Source organism: Podarcis erhardii (genome assembly GCF_964252035.2).
Source record: "Podarcis erhardii genome assembly, chromosome: 15".
Lineage (NCBI taxonomy): Eukaryota > Metazoa > Chordata > Lepidosauria > Squamata > Lacertidae > Podarcis > Podarcis erhardii.
The window spans coordinates 39858760-39874075 of record NC_138505.1 but is presented as its reverse complement, the minus strand read 5'-3'; the positions used below and the strand labels follow the sequence as shown (position 1 = coordinate 39874075).

At 46.4% G+C, this 15316-nt stretch overlaps 1 protein-coding gene across 1 annotated transcript; it reads left to right on the top strand.

The window, feature by feature from the left end:
• Positions 1–916: 916 nt before the first annotated feature.
• On the top strand, positions 917–12273 carry ARPC3 (actin related protein 2/3 complex subunit 3). Its single transcript, XM_081842587.1, has 7 exons — positions 917–1069; positions 4257–4356; positions 7159–7235; positions 8365–8433; positions 9092–9218; positions 10112–10206; positions 11996–12273. Exons 1-7 carry the CDS (start codon positions 1064–1066, stop codon positions 12056–12058), a joined length of 537 nt encoding a protein of 178 aa, XP_081698713.1. The 5' UTR covers positions 917–1063; the 3' UTR covers positions 12059–12273.
• Positions 12274–15316: the final 3043 nt, after the last annotated feature.

Here is a 15316-nt window from a genome sequence, read left to right as displayed (position 1 = left end):
GTACAAGGAATGGGGAGGACCAGCCCTGACTATGAGAAGAGTATCTGGTTTTGGATCCCTGCTCAGCAGTGAAGCTCAGGAGGTCGTGTCAAGCTGGCCTACCTTGCAAGGTTCTTGTGAGGAGAAAATTGAGCAATATCACATACACTCCCCAAAGCTACTTAGAAAAAGGGTATGATGCCAATGTGAGAGATCAGGCGGTCAATCATGGGAGGCCCTGGTGGATCCTGGTTGGTTACATGATCTCCAGCAATCGCCTCGCCACCACCCTGAAAAAACTGGCTCACCCCTCTCAAATACAGCTCAATCACTGCCAGTTTATTTATAGTGGGAGTAAGATGGCAGTCTCTTGGAAGCTGGACACCCCTGTGATAGATAAAGAGGGGCTAAGGCCTGCTTCCTCATGCACTGGCTCTTTGATGCATAGCTGTCAACTTTTCCCTTTTCTTGCGAGGAATCCTATTTGGAATAAGAGAATTTCCCTTAAAAAATGGGAAATGTTGACAGCTATGTTTTGATGGTCCAACTCTCTCTGCCGCCTCAGAACTGTACATATTAAATCCTATTTGCATTGCTGCAATGTACAGTTTTCTGTGTTGTTAAAGAAGAAGAAAGAAACAGCAAATATTGATGTAGGCTTCTGTGGGGAAAACAAATGTGGAGCCTGACCTGCATGCACATTTACTCAGAAGTAAGCACACCAGAAGACTTACACATTACTTAGTCATGAAGCTTCAGTCCTAAATTGGGTTTCTCAGAAGCAAGCTTAATTTAGTTCAATGAGGTTTAAAAGAGGTGGTTGCCTTTTTAATTCCTGTATTATTGTCAATCATTAACAACCCCACATACCGGGGAGTAAGCTGCGTGGAATTCAATGGGACTTGGCTTCTGCTGCCCCCTGCTGGCTCTCCGCGTGCGCTGCCTTCGCCTCGCCTGCCTCTCACTTCCTGCCTGGGTGGAGCAGGAAGGGCTTTGCATTTTGCAAGATTTCGTTGCCTTGCTCGCTGGAAGGGCGCCTCGCACCTCTCCTTGCTGGGTCGCTTTGCGTTGCTGCGCCCCAAATATGCCGGTAAGGGGAAAGATCCGCGTTCCTTTTAGAACTGCAGCTGGTCCACTTGCCTGAAACAGCATTTATTTATTCTTTTAAATGTTAGTTCATAGGAATTTTTAAAAACAGGAACTGTGGGCGTGAGATGCTGGGCCCGGGGAGAGATGGAAGGCGGCCTGTTAATTGAGCCCCTTTGATTTATTCCTGTGATCCAGAACGTGCGCAAGGAAGCTGGGGTGTATTTTTAAAACCCTCCCCTCCCCACTCAGGGTATAGATCCATTTGGGTTTCTAATTTCTGGGTCTCTGCGCCCGAATTAGCCTTGTGTTGTGAATTGCTGGCGATGGCAGGGGAAAGAAGAACTTCCTTATATGGCCAGCGGGTTTTTCTTTTCTATAAAAAAAAGCATCCTCTCTCGCACTGCAACATCCTTGTTGAAAAATAAGGGATGTTTTTTAAATGTGCATCAAATAATCACACTCGGCAGCAGTAAATTCGCAGGGCAAAGGAAACGTCAGTTGCTCTTTCTTTTTTTAAAAGTTGCTATTTGAAAAACATTGACCCAAATACAACTTTTGATACCTGTAGTCCTGTGTCTGGACCTGTGGGCTGGAGGTTACTAAAAGGACGCTAGGCTGATACCCTGATCCATCCCTGGTTTGCTGGGTCCCCTGTGAATCAGTACCGTTTATCAGATTTCTTGGAGTTTAAAAGACTGGCATTTAGAAGACATCTGTAGGCAGCCCTGTATCAGGAATTTTTTTAGTGTTTGATCTTTTATTATGTTTTTATCTATTTTGTAAACTGCCCAGAGTGCTTTATTATTATTATTATTATTATTATTATTATTATTATTTATTTAACTGTACTCATTTGCCCCAAATGACCTACATCAGCCAGAGCACCAGGTACAGTGATACCTTGGGTTAAGAACTTAATTCGTTCTGGAGGTCCGTTCTTAACCTGAAACTGTTCTTAACCTGAGGTACCACTTTAGCTAATGGGGCCTCCCGCTGCCACCGCACCGCTGGTGCGCAATTTCTGTTCTCATCCTGAAGCAAAGTTCTTAACCCGAGGTAATATTTCTGGGTTAGTGGAGTCTGTAACCTGAAGCATATGTAACCTGAGGTACCACTGTACTTTAATGAACACCTTATGTTTCACTCTAGACCAGGTGTGGGGAACCTTTGGGTCCTCCAGATGTTGCTGAGCTTCAACTCCCATCAGACCCAGAAAGCAAGGCATATTGCCCAGGAGTTGTAGCTCAGCAACATCTGGAGGACCCAAAAGTCCCCCCCCCCCATGCTTTAGACACATTGACTTCTGTATTATGTGGGTTGGTCCTGCCTAGCAACAGAGGTTGGATTTGTTGACCTTCTCACCCAGGGGTGGGAAACCTGACTCTGGGTCTCCAGATGTCATAAGACTCCAACTCCCATCATCCCCAGTTATTGGTTTTGTAGACTGACATTAAACCTCTGCTGCCTTGCGGGATATCTTTGGGGGAAGCAAAGGCTAAGGAGTAAGTAAACCTTACACGAATCCAGAGTGGAGTCCCTAAGGGGGTTGGATGGCGCCTTGTACGCCTCCTTCCAGCGACTCCTGCAGCCAAGCTGATGCCAAACGTCTTGCTCTGCTTTCCTTTGGACCACATCAGTGAGGCTGAGAGGGGGGTCTTGTTGTCTGGGCAGCCCAATACCTCAATGCACACTGCCCAGGCTTGCGCCCCAGGGAGGTCACATTGGTGCTGCTATTGCAGCAATTTGTCTTAACCCCCAGAGGTGCACTCCATTGTCTCAAGATGCCAGCAACAAGGCTGAGACTAATAGAGTTGGAGCCCAAGGATATCTGGAGAGCCACAACTTATCTATTCCACTGAGCAGCTGAGCAATTTGAGGGAGTGAAGCCCATCCCAGAACAGGGGTAGCCCTTGAAATATTTTGGACTACCAGCCCCATTAGCATCAACTGGTTTAGCCAATGCCAGTGAATAATGGGAGTTGTAGGCTACAGCATTGAGGGTCCCACACTGGCTACCCACTGACCTGGAGCAAGAATAATATAATAATTCCAATTGTAGAGTTGGGAGGTACCCCGAGGGTCTAGACCAACCCCCTGCAATGCAGGAATTTTGGCACGTGGTTCCCTATCCAATTTGAAACCATGGCGGACCCTGCTTAGCTTTGCAAACATGCTAGCAGTTTTATTGCTGCACCACAAGGAGGAGAATGCTTAGGTGGTTGTTACTTTAAAAATTGCTTTATTTGGGTCAGATCATTGGTTCATCTGTACTGTCTACACTGGGGAGAGACAGGCCTCAGGCCCCTCTCCACAGCCCTCAGGATTATTCTCAGGCCACACCCCTCGCTGGACCTTCTTCATACTCTCCTTGAGTACATTTGCTTGGCTGAAAAGTGTGTGACTTTAACAGAGGAGGGAGAAACCCTCTGACTTGTGTGTGGCTAAAATGAAGCCTGCCATACACAGGAAGGAGGGGCTTCCACTGCCCTGCAGACTTTTGCCCCTGGCTCTGCCCACTGCTGGTATGTGGCCCCCGGAAAGTTCCCCCACAAGGGAATGCGGCCCTCGGGATAAAAAAGGTCCCACTGTCCTTGGCCCAGCTCGACTGGCAGCTGCTGTCCATGGTTCCAGGCAGGGGACACCCCTAGTCCTACCCAGAGATGTCAAGGATTGTAGCAGGACCCTGCTCCTCACAAAGCAGGTGCTCTGCCAATGAGCTGTCTCTTCCCATGAATGCTGCTCTTTGCCGCTGCCTCTTTCCCATTTGCTCCCCTTGCTGGAAGCAGACAGAAACAGAAACAGAGAAAGAAGATATATTGGAGGACCTGGCAGTTGTTAACCCAGGTGGCACTCAGGTAGCACCTTTAATAATTGTGCAGCAGAAGAGGGGATTTCAACAGGTATTGCTTTGTGAAGCAAGCTTGAACCTGCTGCGACCCCCACTTTTACACAACTAGTAAAGGTGCAGGAGCTCTGCCTTCATTTCCACTTGGCCACATGACTTGTGGGCCAGGAGGCCAATATTTGCCAACCCCTATTCTAACCTTTGGGTGCTGTGACCATCTAAAGAGCCTCCAGGGACTGGGGAACTTTGATGGTTCTGTACATGTTTGGGAAAGCATAGAAACAGCTTTTCTGTGTGCCTGTGGCTTTTTGTTACTGATTATCCCTTCTCTTCCCTCTTACAGGCTTATCATTCTACTCTTATGGACCCAGACACCAAACTGATTGGGAACATGGCGTTGTTGCCTATCAGGAGTCAGTTCAAAGGGCCGGCACCCAGGGAAAGTAAGTTCACAGCAGGCCTCAAAAGGGTGTTTTCCGCAACACGGAAGGGCTGTGGCTTTGTATAAGGCAGCTTCCTATGTTAGGATCCTGAAGCAGTTTATCATTTGTATCTGACAGAGTTACCCCAGCCACTCTGGGTTGCTTGGGAACTACACTTCCCAGGATTCTTGGGGGAAGCTGCTTAAAGTGGTATGGTACTGCTTTAAAGGTACACTGCAAATTGGGTCTAGAAAAAAAAGCGCCTATGTAAACAAATGTGTTCTTAATAGTTCTCGGAAGAGCCCTGATAGGAAGAGGTATTTCTAAGAGGGGACTCCCCTACAGAGAAGTCCCCTTTCTGTGTTGTTGTCAGGCAACATATTTTGAAAAGCAGCACCATTAATGAGGCTTAGGGTGCATGTCAAAGCATTCTGTGTAGGCATGCATTTCACATGGGTACTTCCTGAGCTCTGTATTCTACCTAGGTAAAGGTAAAGGACCCCTGACAGTTAAGTCCAGTTGCGGACGACTCTGGGGTTGCGGCGCTCATCTGGCTTTACTGGCCGAAGGAGCTGGAATTTGTCCGCAGCCAGCTTCTGGGTCATGTGGCCAGCATGACTAAGCCGCTTCTAGCGAAACCAGAGCAGCGCACAGAAATGCTGTTTACCTTCCCGCCGGAGTGGTACCTATTTACAGTGGTACCTCGCAAGACGAATGCCTCGCAAGACGAAAAACGCGCAAGACGAAAGAGTTTTCCGTTTTTTGAGTCGTTCCGCAAGACAAATTTCCCTATGGTCTTGCGAGTTCTTGTGAGTTTGTTTCCTTTTTCTTAAAGCCGCTAAGCCGTTAATAGCCGCTAAGCCGCTAATAGCCGTGCTTCGCAAGACGAAAAAACCACAAGACGAAGAGACTCGCGTAACGGATTAATTTCGTCTTGCAAGGCACCACTGTATCTACTTGCACTTTGACGTGCTTTCAAACTGCTAGGTTGGCAGGAGCTGGGACCGAGCAACAGGAGCTCACCCCATTGTGGGGATTCGAACTGCCAACCGGCAAGCCCTAGGCTCTGTGGTTTGGAACATAGCACCACCCTAACCTTATGTGTATTATTTAAAGTGCTAGAAACTGAAGCTGCAATCCTTTAAGATGCATTCTTAGCTGGGAGTAAGTCCAGTTGAACTTGGTGGGGCTTACCGTAAATTTCGCTCCATAACACGCAGATTTTTCCTCCTAGAAAGTAAGGGGAAATGTCTGTGCGTGTTATGGAGCGAATGCCTACAGATGGCGGGGGAATCTGCTGCAGTTGTGAGCAGTCTGTGGCTCGCTTTGAAACAGCAAAGCGGGTGTAAGCGGCTCCTGTCAGCAAGCCGAGCTGGGGAGGAGGGAGAGAAGCAGAGCGGGCTGGGCTGCTTTAAAACAACCCCCGTCCTCTATGTTCGTCTCTCCTCCCCACTGAGCTGCTAAGTAGCAGCAAAGCTTTTCAGCCAGCCTAGCCGGGAGGAGGGAGAGAAGCAGAGTGGGATTGGCTGCTTTAAAACAACCCCCTGCTCTCTGTCCCTGCCTGCAGTTTTTTGCTGTCCGATTTTGGATTAGCCACTATAGGGGCTGTGTGTGTGTGTGTGCTTGAGCTATCGTTCTCCTCCTCCTGCTTCCCATTCACTCTCCCTGCCCTCTCCCTCCGACTTTAGAATTGACACTGTGTGTGTCTGTGTGTGTGAGAGAGGGCTCCTTCTCCTCCTCCTGCTTCCCCTTCGCTCTCCCTGCGCCCCTGCGCTCTCCCTCCGACTTTAGAATTGACACTCTGTGTGTCTGTGTGTATGAGAGAGGGCTCCTTCTCCTCCTCCTGCTTCCCCTTCGCTCTCCCTGCGCCCCTGCGCTCTCCCTCCGACTTTAGAATTGACACTCTGTGTGTCTGTGTGTGAGAGAGAGGGCTCCTTCTCCTCCTCCTGCTTCCCCTTCACTCTCCCTGCGCTGTCCCTCCGACTTTAGAATTGACACTCTGTGTGTCTCTCTGTGTGTGAGGGCTCCTTCTCCTTCTCTTGCTTCCCGTTCACTCCCCCAGCGCCCTGCGACTTTAGGGCCAGTTCTCTCTCTGCGTGTGTGTGTGTTTTGACCTCACTGCACTTGTTGGGGAATAGTGTTGGTCGCAATTTTTCTTGATTTGTCTCAGAGTGGTTACTATCATGATTTCCTTGCCGGGGAGGAGGGAGAGACGCAGAGCCTGCTTGTTCTAAAGGAGCAAAGCCGGAGAGGAGCCTCTCCTGCATTATCAGCAGCAGCCTTCTCCACACCCCCCACGCGTGCTCCTTGTCCCTTGAGTTCTTTTCCTTCCCTCCCCACTTAAAACGTGGTTACAAAGCATGGATCCACATGGATCCTCAGGATTTTTGCACTAGGTCACCCCAAATTCACCATCAGATCACATAGCATATCCATGGCTACAGCCTGCACCAAAAAACACACGCACCCACTGTTTCATGGGGCCGCAATGGCGCAAAAACGTGGTTATAAAGCATGGATCCACATGGATCCTCAGGATTTTTGCATTGGGCTACCCCAAACTCACCGTCAGATCACATGTCTGTGGCCACAGCATGAACCACAAAAATCATACATCCACTGTTTTGCTTAGAATATTTTTTTCTTGTTTTCCTCCTCTAAAAACTACGTGCGTGTTATGGTCAGGTGCGTGTTATAGAGCGAAAAATACGGTACTTTTGCATTGTCAATCAGACATCTTCAGGAGTCAGCTTGCATTTCTTGGGATGCCTTGTTTTCTTATAATATTCCGAGTACATCTATCTTCTTTCTCTTTCTTGGTAGCAAAAGATACAGACATCATAGATGAAGCCATTTACTACTTCAAAGCAAATGTCTTCTTTAAAAATTATGAAATCAAGGTAAGGAGGATGGAAAAACCTGCTTTAAAATGCTTGCTGTGCATTCTGGAGGGCCAGGGACTTGTTTTCGGAAACATAGGATTGTATCTACTTGGAGCTGACCCACTGACATTAATGAGCATGGCTAACTTAGTTCCATCAATTTCAGTGGTTCTGCTCTGAGTAGAACTTAAATGGACACAACCCAAAGAAAATAAATACAGACATAAGAGTGACTTAAGTACCCAAAAACAAAACAAAACAACCTGTGATTTGCATATTAAAGGGATCAGTTGTTCCTGCTATTAGAACAGCCCTGCTGGAAGGTTCCCCTTATCCAGGGCTTCTTTTCTCAAAATAGGCCAGCCAGAAGTTTCCAGCAGGCCCCCAATAAGGGAAGAAGGCAATTCCCCCCCCCCCCCGTCAGCTGGTGTGCGGAGGTTGACTGCCTCTGGATAAGGAGGCTCCATTTTGCATCCATTTTGCGATGAGGCTACATTTTAATATTTTAATGTTTCAATATTTTAATGTTGTATTTTAATTTTGTTTTTAAGTTGTAATCATTCAACTTATTTTTTTTATTGCTTGTAAGCCGTTCTGAGCTTGGCTGGGGAGGGCAGAGAATAAATAAAAATTATATTATTATTATTATTATTATTATTATTATTATTATTATTATTATGGCTAATAAACTTGTCCCTCGTCTGATCCCTTTTTAAAGTCTTTTAAAATATTGAAGCATTAATCATGTATTGAACAAATACATTCCCAATGATTTTCAATCAGCTCTCGTATTATAGAAGAGGAACGGAGTGTGTGTCGAATAATCCCCATGCATGACGTTCACACGATGAGTGGCAATGCTTAGGGTTCACTTGTTTGAATCCCCTTACTCCCACTTTGTCTGTTTCATCTGCTTTCATATTGCTGTTTTATTGACTCTAGACTGCATTTTTAGGAACTATTTTTTTATTTAAAAAGGGTTGTATGCTGCTTACAGATTTTAAATAAACAGATAGAGACTATGGCGCCATCTTAACACAACCAGGAGGTGCCAGTTGGTTTGGGCAAACTAAGATTGCAGAAAGAGGTGAAGAGAAGAGATATTAAGTTTTCCCAGGAGATGACTTGGATTTATTTTTATTTTTAGAATGAGGCTGACAGAACTTTGATCTACATAACACTCTACATTACGGAGTGCTTGAAAAAGCTACAGAAGGTAACAGCATTGAAAAGGGCACTGGCGTTGTCTGCCTCCATGAACTTTGTCTGTCAAGGGTAATGAGTCGGGATGTTGCTTTCATTCCCAGGAAGCACCGGTGGGGAGAATGCCTTTGGGTCCCCACCCTGCTTGTGAGCTTCCCAGGAGTAAATGGTTGGCCACTGTGAGAACAGGATACTGCTTTCAGACCAGCCAGGAGGGTGTTCCTTATGTGCTGAGAGCTGGTTGTTGCTTTTAAGCCGAAGGAAAGAAAAGTTTAAAAACAAGAAAATATAAATGTATTATTTTCCTATGTCTGTCCTTTTGGGGGGTGGGGTTGAAAATCAAAATAAAATTGTAACCTTTCTTAGGGATTTTACACACACACACACAAACACAGAGAGAGAGAGAGAGAGAGAGAGAGAGAGAGAGAGAGAGAGAGAGAGAAATTATTTATTATGCAGAAATCCTAGCCACAAGAAGTGCCAATCACCACTGTAGAGTTTTAGCTCTTAAGGCTGTAGCCCCAATTCAGAGCAAGTCCCTTTGAACACAGCAGAACTTGCTTCTGAGTAAAGACACATAGGATCCTGCTGTAATACTGTGTGTTGCGTGTACATTACGTTTTGTGTTGTCTTAAGTGGCTCATGCTTCCTTGTTCTCTCTTTTCCTCCAGTGTAATTCCAAAGGCCAGGGAGAAAAAGAAATGTATACATTAGGAATAACAAATTTCCCCATCCCTGGAGAGCCAGGATTTCCACTGAACGCTCTCTATGCCAGACCTAGCAGCAAACAGGAAGAAGGTAAGGGCAAGGTAACAATGTGGACTGCAAGCTTGAATTGGTGGATTTAATCCACTTACATCTGAATCTTAAACATGCTCATTCATCAGCATTACTGAATTAAAGGGGGCTTACCTCTGGATTAAGGGTGTACAGTATAGGATTGGATCCTTCCTCTCATTGCATTTAGAGTAGGACACAAAGCAGCTTCTGCCCCCATTTCTCCACAACTTCATTTTCAGTGTTCATTTTCTTCTCATTTTCAGTGTTCATTTTCCTCAAGCTTCTACTCTTTCAGTCTTGCGAACCTACAACTTGATTTAGAGGTCTGGGTGTGCCTGTGCCCCATGCAGTCTGGTGGAAAGAGCAGCTCTGCCTGGGCAACGGAATGGGCAGATGGGCTTTCTCCATCTGATCGGAGAGACATTTCAGGGCAGCTTGCTGCATATGAACCGGCATCACTTTCCTAGGAACCACAGGCTTCAGGTGTTCACTTAGTCCAGCAGAGAACACCCCAGCTTGTTTTGCAGGGAGCTTTCAAAGAGAGGAGAGGAGCAAAGCCAGCTTCAGCTGCAGGCTGGCTGCCAAAACCACCTTTTGGGAGGTGGCATAGCAAAACTAGTTGCAGGGTGTTGAAAGTATTATTTGGGAAAGCAGGACACCATGAGGCTGTTTAGTATGAGAATGAGAGAAAATCTTTTAACATTGTTTTTATTGTACTTGTTGTGTGTATATATTTAATGTGTTTATATCTACTGTAAATTTTTGGGATCAACAGATAAATGGAATTATTATTATTATTATTATTATTATTATTATTATTATTATTATTAAATTCATCAAAACCGTGTGACTGAATGGGAGCTTTAATATGATCTGGCCTTGGTTGTGGAGTGTACATCTTTGTTTTTCAGAGATTATGAGGGCCTACTTGCAGCAGCTGCGGCAGGAAACCGGCCTGAGGCTTTGTGAAAAGGTCTTTGATCCCCAGAGCGACAAACCAAGCAAGGTCAGATATTGATCTCCTCTGTGACTTGGTTCTATTGAGCTAGGAGTGGCTCACCTGTGGCGGCAGCGGTGGGGACTCCCTTCAGTCCCAGCCAAGTTAGCCATCCTTGTCTTGGCAGACTCCTGACAGAACAGAAGTGCTTCCTTTCTGTCAGGCCTGGGGAACCAGTGGCCTTCCAGATGTTGGACTACAGAGCCCATCATCCCTGATCACTGGCCACCACACTGACTCAGGCTGATGAGGGATAAAGTCCAACACCTTCTGAGTGCCACAGGTTCCCCACCTCTGCCTTGATGTTTTTTGGGTTTCTTAGAAGGACCAGCGGAATTTGGCAAATTATTCATATATTTAAATTAAAATCCTCTGTTCATATCTATGTATCAGTTGTGTACATCCATGGCAATGCCCTCAAGGTGTTGGATTCCCAACCCCCTGCCTCAGCAAACATTGTCACTGGTCAGGCATGATGACAGTTGCAGTGCAAGGACATCTGGAGAGCCCCAGGCGGGGGCAGGCTGTTTTATGGCATTGTACCTTAAGTCGTGCGCTGCTCTGGTTCTCCAGAAGCGGCTTAGTCCTGCTGGCCACATGACCCGGAAGCTGTACGCCGGCTCCCTCGGCCAATAAAGCAAGATGAGCACCGCAACCCCAGAGTCGGCCACGACTGGACCTAATGGTCAGGGGTCCCTTTACCTTTACCTTACCTTAATCCAATTGGATATGGTGTGGTATATTAACCAAATAAATACAGAGAGTCTATCGGTAATCAGGGTGTGTTGTATGACTATCTTTTTACTTTACAACATCTAGCTAGAGCAGAACCATACTTGATTGCAGAGCCAGGATGGCTGCCAAACAGAAGCTGTGTGTTTAGTTTCCCCCGAAAGTCTCTTGTGGGAGATCAGAGAGGAACGTGGCACACAGCTTCAGTTTTTCACAGCAGCCTCATGTCTGCCATCAAGTCTAGTTATACCTGGGGCTGCCTGTTTGGAAAGCAGCCAGGTTGCTGATCGGTGCAAGGCAGTTTGAGCATATAATGCTAATCCAGGCCCAACTGTACTGGCCAATTAGTTTATGGGTCCAATTCCAAGTGCTGGAAGCCTTAAGTGGCTCAGGACCGCAACACCTCAAGGACTGCCTCTCCCCACCTGAACAACTCCGGACCCTGAGATCAGCGTCTGAGGCCCTTCTTTGTGAGCCTCCTCCATGAGAGGTCTGCAAGGTAGCAGCATGAGAACAGGCCTTTTCTGTGGTGGCTCCCCATTGGTGGGAGACTCGCCTGGCACCTTCTTCACATATCTTTAGGCGTCAGGCAAAAACATTCCTCTTATCCCAGGCCTTTGGCTGGTTAAACAATCTATGGCCTTTTAAACTATGGAGGGGGTTATTATTCTGTATATTATTATGTTAAGTATGCCTGTGTTTTAAAACTAAACTGCCCTGTGATCCTCGGATGAAGGGCAGTATAGAAATTTTTTATTATTATTATTATTTATTTTGTAAAGTAATTTACAAAACATTGTGAAGTAAAAGCACGGATAATACTAACCCACAGTATGATGTGATGTCATCTCACTGAGATGTTACACCAGCCAATCACGTGCTCCTGGTGTGACAATGTCATGTCACATTATGAATTTTGTTAGACGTTAATGAGAGATTGGGGAGTGTAGGGATGTCTTTTTCACTGCGATGTCTTTGAAGACAAGTTGCAGGGTGGAAACTTGGGTGTATTTCCACTTCTTCGCTCCATTTTCACACCTTGTCTTCTTTCCCCTTTGTCTCCTAGTGGTGGATGTGTTTTGTGAAAAGGCAGTTCATGAACAAGAGCCTGTCAGGACCAGGGCAGTGAAGAGCGGCGTGTGGCTGTCTTGCCAAAGCACTTTGCTGCCAGATGTATAAAATTTTGCCTCTGTTTTAATATATGTTTTCTACCGAGAGAGAGAATAAGCGCTTCTGTGGGGGAAAGATACCCACCGGTGGATGAAAAGGTGGAGCTAAAATCATGTGCAAACCTTGCTGAACTGGAGCTTGATGACGATGAGGAATAAAATGTGGTTTCTAGCATCGTTTTGGCTGTTCTTGTGTCCTTGACAAAAATGGGTGAGGAACCTTTAGGCCATGGGTCAACTGTGGCCCTCCAAGCCTTTTTGTCTGGCCCTTAAGATTATCCTCACTGGCCTGCTCTGTATTTTTTATTGCTTTTGCCTGGCTGGAGTATGTCCATCAACTATGATAACACCTCTGGCTTTTATGTGGCTACTTTACAAAAGTAAGAGCCACATCCCCTGCTTTGCCCACTTCCGCCCTGCCTGCTGCTTTCATATTGTTCCCTGTAAGGTTCCCTAGGAGGGAATGCGGCTCTCGGGCTGCAAAAGGTTCTCCACCCCTTTCAGACTGTTCTGGAGTACCCTGGGGATCCTCAGAAGCTTATTGGGGAGGTTCTCAGTTGGAAGATCAGCAGCGATCAACAAGTTTACTTGAAAGACAGTTGCTTTCCCAGCACTGCGAATCTCCCAGCACAGCTGGGGCACATGCTCAATTTGGCTGAGAGCTTGGCTGCAAAGCCCACACACCAGTGAACTGTGTGACCAATAATACATCCCAGGATCTTTTGGGTTCTATGGGAGACAAGCTGGCTCATCCCAAATGCTTATCTCAGTTGGCAGATTGGGAGGAGCAGCAAAATCAGGACACCCACCCCAGTGCACACCACCTGTGTGTCAGAAGGAGTGTGGCTGCTTGTCTGTTGCTGTCATACTGCTTGAACTTCCGTTGCTGGCAGTTTTGTGGCCAGGCAAAGCCACACAAATGGCTTGCGACAGCTTCTCCGCAATGCCTGCAGTAAGTTGCAGCAGGGTAAAGAGGATCCCTTATCTTGGGTGCTAAAATGGCTTGGGCCAGCGCTGGAGACAGGCTGGGGGTTGTTAAACAGACCAGCAAGTGTGGGCGAAGGATTCTCTTTTTGCTTAAGAAGAGCAAGGTAAATTTACTTCAGGGGTTGCCAAACTTTTCAGCAAGTGGGCATTTTTAGAAATCCATGAGTGTGGATGCCAGTCCCAAAATGGCTGTTGTAGGGGGGGGCGGGATATGGCATAACACAATGGCAGCTGCAGGGTGTGTGGCATAATACAAGAAGGCTGCCATATCTAAAAGAGCAGAAAAAGACAGGTGCACAGTCTGCTGGGGGCATCCTCTGTGTCCTCTCACGCACCATATTTTTTAGGGGATATTTATGGAAACATGCTGTGGCTGCCTAGCTAGTGACCCCTGACTAAACTCATAACATAAAATTTGGAATAGCTTTTCAGACCAGACAATAAATCAGCTAGAGCCAGCGAGGTGCAGTGAATAATGTCAGACTAGGACCTGGGAGAAACCAAGGTTTAATCCCCCACTAGGCAGTGAAGTTCACTGAGTGACCTTGGGCCAGTTACAGACCCTCAGCCTGGCCTACCTCCCAGGGTTGTTGTGAGGATAAAACAGGAAGAGAGAAGCATGCACATCAGCTTGAGCTATTTGGGTATAAATATAATGAAATCCTGCAACAAAGCTAAGCAAGATAGATATAGACTTTATTTGTGTAGCCGACAGCCACCAAAGGAGTCAAGCAGGGCTGTATTTTAGCCCCGGCCTTATTCAACATATATAAATGACATGGTCAAATACCTAACATCCCCGGAGTTTCATGCCCCCAAATTAGCTGAAAAATCAATTTCAGCGCTCCTCTATGCGGACGACGCAGTACTCTTATCACGAACTAAAGTAGGCCTCAAAAGGCTACTAAGAGAATTCTCAGCCTACTGCAGGAGAGATCAACTGGTGGTTAATCACCAAAAAAACCAAAGTCATGGTCTTCGCTGGGAGACACAGACATCACAGATGGGAGATGGACAATCAGCCAATAGAACAGGTCAAAATATTCAAATACCTTGGAGTAGTTTTCCAGTCAACAGGGGCCTGGGAGGCCCATCATAAATATGCTAGGGAAAAAGCATCTCAAAGCGCCAAAATACTGTCTTGCTTTTACTTTACGAAGAGGGGCAGACATATCCCAGCAGCTCTGGAGGTCTTTCAAGCAAAACCCTTGGCGCAATTACTCTACGGGGCCCAAATCTAGACGGGAAATCATTGCCGCACACTTGAAACGGTCCAGTCTAAATTTTTAGGACAGATTCTAGCCGTTCCACCATGCGCACCAAATGCGGCCCTACGGCTGGAGACTGGCCTCCTCTCCGTCGAAACCCGGACCTGGTTAAGAACATTCAACTATTGGCTTCGCTTAAATTTAAACCCATCCAGACTACTACCTCTAGTAGCACGAGATGCTCATAGAAGTCGGTGGTCCAAAGTAGTGCATCAAAAACTACTTACATGTGGCCTCCAAGCACAGCATCTCCTGAAAATGGGTCTCCCCAAGGCAAAAACCCTTATTGACCAGCGCATGAAGGATATTTAGCAGCAGAATAATCTGGCCTATACAGTGGTGCCTCGCAAGACGAAATTAATTCGTTCCGCGAGTTTTTTCGTCTTGCGAAGCACGGACTTTGGAAAAGCTTCAAAAATCACCAAAGTCTTCAAAAACCTCAAAAAAGGCTACCACACCGCGTGCTATGAGTTGCTCCTCAAAGTGAATGCATGGTTTTAAGAAAAAGGAAACAAACTTGCAATACAAAGGAAACAAACTTGCAAGACGTTTTTGTCTTGCGAAGCAAGCCCATAGGGAAATCCGTCTTGTGAAGCAACTCAAAAAGCGAAAAACCCTTTCGTTTTGCGAGTTTTTTGTCTTCCGAGGCATTCGTCTTGCGAGGTACCACTGTATTAAGAAATTTAGTGCTTGGTACACTTATCTGCCCCCCTCCCACTTTGATTTTCGGGCACCTTATTTGTCTACCTTAACCATTCCAAAACTCAGGCGGGCCTTTACACTGGCCAGACTAAATATGTTACCCTCAGCTGTTCTTGAAGGTAGATATCAAAAAATTTCATTCGAAAACCGGCTCTGCCCCTGTGGAGCTGGCTACGTAGAGACTGTGTCACACGTTCTCTTGTCTTGCTCCCTTTATAAAGATCTCAGGGACGAGACCATCACGCCGCTCCTATCTGCCAT

Bases quoted from the DNA above. Each gene is read 5' to 3' on its own strand.
- ARPC3 (XM_081842587.1), top strand. The intron at 7,236-8,364 runs GTAAGGAGGATG...TTTTATTTTTAG, and splicing joins TTAAAAATTATGAAATCAAG to AATGAGGCTGACAGAACTTT. The intron at 8,434-9,091 runs GTAACAGCATTG...CTTTTCCTCCAG, and splicing joins GCTTGAAAAAGCTACAGAAG to TGTAATTCCAAAGGCCAGGG.